The sequence below is a fragment of the Lipotes vexillifer genome, unplaced genomic scaffold (genome assembly GCF_000442215.2).
Source record: "Lipotes vexillifer unplaced genomic scaffold, Lipotes_vexillifer_v1.1 scaffold2059, whole genome shotgun sequence".
In the NCBI taxonomy this organism is placed as follows: Eukaryota; Metazoa; Chordata; class Mammalia; order Artiodactyla; family Lipotidae; genus Lipotes; species Lipotes vexillifer.
In genome coordinates, this window is record NW_006797468.1 from 437,838 (window position 1) to 443,956 (window position 6,119).

The 6,119-nt window shown below is 41.5% G+C and overlaps 1 protein-coding gene across 1 annotated transcript; it reads left to right on the plus strand.

The window, feature by feature from the left end:
* The first annotated feature begins 3,711 nt into the window (after nucleotides 1-3,711).
* Nucleotides 3,712-4,938, plus strand: LOC103086885 (ubiquitin carboxyl-terminal hydrolase 17-like protein 6). Its single transcript, XM_082931470.1, is given in 3 exon segments — nucleotides 3,712-3,804; nucleotides 4,149-4,321; nucleotides 4,323-4,938. Coding segments are annotated over 3 exon segments (882 nt in total).
* The last annotated feature ends 1,181 nt before the right edge of the window (nucleotides 4,939-6,119 follow it).

Sequence of the window (6,119 nt, forward strand, 5' to 3'; positions counted from 1 at the left end):
CTCTCTCTCTCTCTCTCTCTCTCTCTCTCTCTCTCTCTCTCTCTCTCTCTCTCTCTCCCTCTCTGCCTCTTGACCTACCTACCATAAGGGACTTGGGTAGTCACCCAAAAAATAAAATAAAGCAGACTGAATTGTAATCAAAATGAAGGAAGAAAAAAAGGTGGGCACTAATTAACCAAGGAAAGGAATGACGCTTCAATGGAGACGATGACACAGATGAATGAGTTTGCTGCAAATTTGGTTCCCACCTTCCTAGAATGATCTGCCAAAAGGAAGGCATCCTCAGCCATGGTTTAGTCAACGTGCAGGAGGTAAAACTAACCATTATCCAGGGAATTTGTTGCTCTTCCTGGTATGAAGTCAGTGGGAAGGGATTTCTCCTGGGAGGTCTATGAAGGTCACCGTCTCCAACTTTCTGTCCTTGGATGACATGAGAGAACTCACCCTGGAGGAAGACCATATGGATGCCATCTGTGCGGGGTCGCCTCTGTCAAAGCTCTCACTCTGGATGATGTATGAGTGCCCAAATTATAAATGTGACGAGTGTGGAAGAGTCTTCACCACAGCTCTAACCTAACATACCAGAGAGCTCACATAGGGTGAAAAGCAACGTCTCTGTAACCCCTAAGTTTTCTTTTTTAAAAATTTTATTTATTTATTTTTGGCTGTGTTGGGTCTTCGTTGCTCTGCGCGGCCTTTCTCTAGTTGCGGTGAGCGGGGACTACTCTTTTGTTGTGGTGTGCGGGCTTCTCACTGCGGTGGCTTCTCTTGTTGTGGAGCACGGGCTCTAGGCACGTGGGCTGCAGTAGTTGTGGCACACGGGCTCAGTAGTTGTAGCGCACGGGCTTAGTTGCTCCGCTGCATGTGGGATCTTACTGGACCAGGGCTCAAATCCATGTATTGGCAGGCGGATTCGTAACCACTGTGCCACCAGGGAAGCCCCCGTAACTTATCCTTAAACAACACGAGTGACCTCCATTTGAGAGGAAGCCTCTCTCTGTTTCCACTGCAGCAGGGACTTCATCTAAGCTTCAGCGTTAGTGTGCACAAGAAAATTCAGGGTAGGAAGAACTATAAAAACAGGAAAATCTTTAGAAAAGTAGACAAGTCTTTACCAGGAGAAGCAAGTTGGAAGTGAAATAACACATAACTCATGCTGGAGAAGTTACTAAATGAAAGAAATGTAAAAAGCCCTTTACTTGTAGAATATGTGAGACTGCACACTGTATAAACACTCAGTGTAATGAATTAAGGAAAGCCTTCAGTGATTTCCAACCCCTTAGGTAATATTAAAGTTCCCATACTGAGGAGATACCAATCCTAAAATCAAAGTGAAAAAGCCTTCAGGGGAAATTCATGTTAGAAGTCTCAGAATTGGAAAAACCTCTATCATAAATGTTTTACAACACAATTCATCCATAAATTCAAACTTCTGCCTAATGACTTATTATTGAATATAAAATAAAATAAAATGTAGGAACATGGAACAATTTGGGAATGTTGAGTGCAGAATTTTGTGAAAATTATTACATTACATTTTAAAATGTAATATATAAATATATAGATTAAAAGTTGCAGCTGAAAAGCTATTATGTTGGTCACTTTCCAGTTTTTTTACGTAGCTCTAAATATAATTAAGATGACTGGGGTCAATTAGAAAATAAATTTCTGTGTTAACGGAAATATGTAGAATATGAGTGTTAACTATACTCTACATAGCTATAGTCCAGCTTTCTTTGCTTATTTTTAACAAATGTACCTTCTCCATCCTTTTACTTCTAATATATCTGTATCTTTATATTTAATGTGGGTTTCTTTTACATAATGTATAGTTGAGTCTTTTTTTCTTTTTTTTAAAATCCCCTCTGACAGTCTTTTTTTTTGGCTGTGCCCCACAGGCTTGTGGGATCTTAGCTCCCTGACCAGGGATTGCACCAGGCCCTCGGCAGTGAGAGTGCACAGTCCTAACCACTGGACTGCCAGGGAATTCCCAGTCTTTCTTTTAATTGATGTATTTAAACGTCTGATGTTTAAAGTGGTTACTGTTACTATTGGATTGGTATCTATCCTATTTGTAACTGTTTTCTATTCATTGCCCTTGTTCTTTATTATTTTTTTTTGTCTTCCAATTTTTTCTCCCTTACCTGGTTTTAACTGAGCATTTTATATAATTTATATAATGCCATTCTTTGTTCTTACTGTATCAATTAATCAATCATATTCTAGAAAATGTTTGTCACTGTCCTTGAGTTTGCAATATGCATTTACAACTAATCTAAGTCTACTTTAAAGTGACACCATGCCACTTGCAAGTACCTTACAACAGAATACAACAGGCTTCCCTGCTATCCACTTTCTTATATGTTAGCAATTAACAACTGGAATTTGAAATAAATTATTTATATTAGCACCCCAAAAATGAAATCCTTAGGCATAAATCTAATAAAAGATATATAAGACTTATATGAAGAAAAGTACAAAACTCAGTGAAATCAATAAATATGTAAATAAAAGTAAAGCTAGTCCATGTACATGGTGAGGAAGACACAATTCTGTCAAGATTATCAGATCTTCCTGATTTTGACCTGCACATTCAATAGAATGCCAGTCAAAATCCCAGCAAATTATTTCGGGGGTATCAACAAATTGATTTTAAAGTTTATATGAAAAGACAGAAAACCAAAAACTAACCTAACATTGAAGGAGAAAAACAAAGTTGGAACACTGACACCACCCAACTTTAATACTTAAAGTTACCATAAAGCTACAGTGATCAAGACACTGTGGTATTAACAAAAGAATAGACAAATAGTTTAATAGAACAGAATAGAAAAGCACAGAAAGAGAGTCATACAAATATACTGGACTGATCTCTGACAAAGGCACACAGGCAATTCAATGAGGAAACAACAGTCTTGAACAAATGGTGTTGGAACAACTGGACAGCCACAAGCAAAATAATGAATTTAGATGCAGATATTACATCCTTCATAAAAATCAACTGATAGTGCATCATAGACTTAAATGTAAAATATAAAACTATAAAACTCCTAGAAGAAAACATAAGAGAAAGTCTAGATGACTCTGGGTTTGGATTTGACATTTTAGGTGCAGTGCCAAAGCCATGATTCATGTCAGAAAAAAACTGGTAAACTGGACTTCATTAAAATTTAAGGTACTTCCCTGGTGGTCCAGTGGTAAAGAATCCGCCTTACAATGCAGGGGACTCAGGTTCGATCCCTGGTCAGGAAACTAAGATCCCACATGCCATAACTAAGCCCCTCGGGCCACAACTACTGAGCTTGCGTGCCTCAACTAGCGAGCCTGTGTGCTGTAAACTACACAGCCCACACGCCCTGGAGCTTGCACGCCACAACTAGAGAAGAGAAAACCCGCACGCCACAACTAGAGAGAAGCCCATGCACCACAATGAAGAGCCCGCACGCCGCAACAAAAGATCCTGCACGCCTCAACAAAGATCCCGCATGCTGCAACTAAGACCTGATGCAGCCAAAAATAAATAATAATAAATCTTAAAAGAAATTTTAAAAGTTCAACCCAATTAAAAATGCACAAACTATCTGAGCAGACACCTGACCAAAGACATACAGATGGCAAAGATCCAACATGTCATAAGGGAACTGCAAATTAAAAGACCTGTTAGCATGGCTAAAACACAGAACGCTGACAACACCAAATGTAAACAAGGATATGGGACAACAGGTGCTCTCGCTCACTCCTGCTGGGAATGTAAAATGGTACAGCCAGTTTGAGACACTGAAGCTACTTTTCTCCACTGGGGAGGTAAGGCTCAGTTCATTATCTTTCCAAAACGCAAACCTGCTCAGGCACCCACAGCTGGTACTGAAGTCCACTGGGGTCTCACTCTAGCAGAAAAACCATCAGAATCACCACAGACACCATAACCTGCATGATGGTTTTGCTTCTGTGGCAACAGTGCTCACTCCTTCAGAGAAACTTGTCTGACTTAAAAGAGACTTTATGGGACTCTGGAATATGGGGACCGCCTGCTACATGAATGCAGCGCTGCAAAATCTGATATATACGCCATCCCTTGCCAACTCTACAACGACTCAGGGGTACTCTCAGATTTGTCGGCGTTAAGGATTCTGCATCCTATGTACTAGGCAAGCCATCGTCATTGTGATGTTATCAAGCCATCACACCCGTGAGTTGCTGGCTTCCATACACACAAGCAGGAAGATGTCCATGAATTTCTGATGTTCACTGTCAAAGCCATGCAGAAGGCACGTTTGCAAGGCAACAAGTAGTTACAGTGTCACTTCAAGGGCACCACCCTAACAACCAATATTTGGATGGTGCTGGAGACCTTAAATCAAGTGTCTCCATTGCAAGGGCATTTTAAACACCTTTGACCCTTACCTGGACATTAAGCTGGATATCAAGGTAGCTCAGAGTGACAGCCAAGCTTTAGGATAGCCAATGAAGCCCAAAGAGCTGGACCACAAAAACTCCTGTCATTGTAGTGTTTGTCTAAAGAAGGTGCCTACTGCCAATATGTTTACTTTGCACACTCCCTCTAAGGTCCTCATCCTTGTACTGAAACAGTTTACAGGTGACAAAATTGCTGAGTAACCATATCCCGAGTGTTTTGACGTGCAAATCTTCCTGTCTCAGCAGAACGCAGGACAACTTGTCTATTTACCCTAGGCTCTGCTGGTCTATGCCGCTTTGAGTTGTCTCAATGGACATTACTTCTGATATGTAAAAACTGGGGGAAAAAAAGAGTGGGACGATGGATGATCTAAGGTAGCCACCTGTGACATGACTTCTTTCCTGAGCCAAACTGCCTATGTCCTCTTTAACACTCAGAAGAGCGAACTGGAAAGAAAGAGTGGGAGTCTGGCAATAGATAGGGAATCAACAGCCCTTGGGCTGATGACACAGCAGATTTAGGAAGCCCTGAAGGAGATGCCTACATCCAAGTTCCTGAGTCACAGGAGAATTTGGAAGAAACACCAACCAAAGAAGTCACCTTAGACCAGGGGAAATTTCTCCAAGAACAAAACTGACCAAAGCCTGAATTCAACCTCAGGAAAACAGAATTCACCCCAGGGCGCTGCAGTGCAGTTGTGATTCAGCAGTCAAAATAAAGAGGTGGGATGAGAAGAATCTCCAGAGCAGGAAAACTACCTCCTGAACGTTTCATTCAGGGACATCCCAGCTTAGGCGGAGAACAGTAGCAAACTCCCTTGTCTGGGGCAGAGTGCCAGAGGCACCAAGAGAAAAAACAAGAAGGGTGAGGGACCTGTGCATGTACGCCAGTTATCTTGGTACAAGTGTTGAGGGCACACGTGTGCAACGAGCACATACACATAGTCACTCTGGGGTGAAGAAACAAAGGTGAGGTTCGGTGACGTGTACACTGGTGCCACTGTGTAATGGTGACGGATCCAGAGCCGAGGACTTAGAAGGGAAACTGTGCCTCCATGCCCTGAAACATGTGTGGGATACGTGTGAATCGCCTTAACAACTTTGCATATTTGATTTCAGAGATTTTCTAGTGGGATTGGGTGTTGTACATATGCTGATAAGTTGTCAAAAGAGGTCTCAGGGTGAGTTCTCAGGGAATACCAGGCTGAGCAATGAAGTATTTGGAGGGATTCTTAGTATAGATTTTGTGGTTTGTGGGTGGCATAGATGGGATAAGTGTATGAGAGCTAAGTATGAGAACAGAGGTATTTTTTGCATATCACCTTGCCTTGGTCAGATATGGGATTTTGTATTTGAGCTTATGTTTTGTAAAATTCAGAGATGTGGGGAATGTGTGTTGGCGTTCTATGTGTGAAGATTCATAAACTTTTGGAGTTATATAGACAGCAGGGAAAGTTTTATTTGAAAATGGGGGTAGAAGGCACTTTGCCTTAATGGTGGCACTTTTTATGGAGACATGTAAATGCTCTAGGAATAGTTTTTTTTCCTGTATTTTGGCTGCATAGTATTAATATCTTACAGAGTTCTCCTGGTTGCCACCTCTATCTTTAAAAGTTATGTATCCTCGGGCTTCCCTGGCAGCGCAGTGGTTGAGAGTCCGCCTGCCGATGCAGGGGACATGGGTTCGTGCCCTGGTCCGGGAA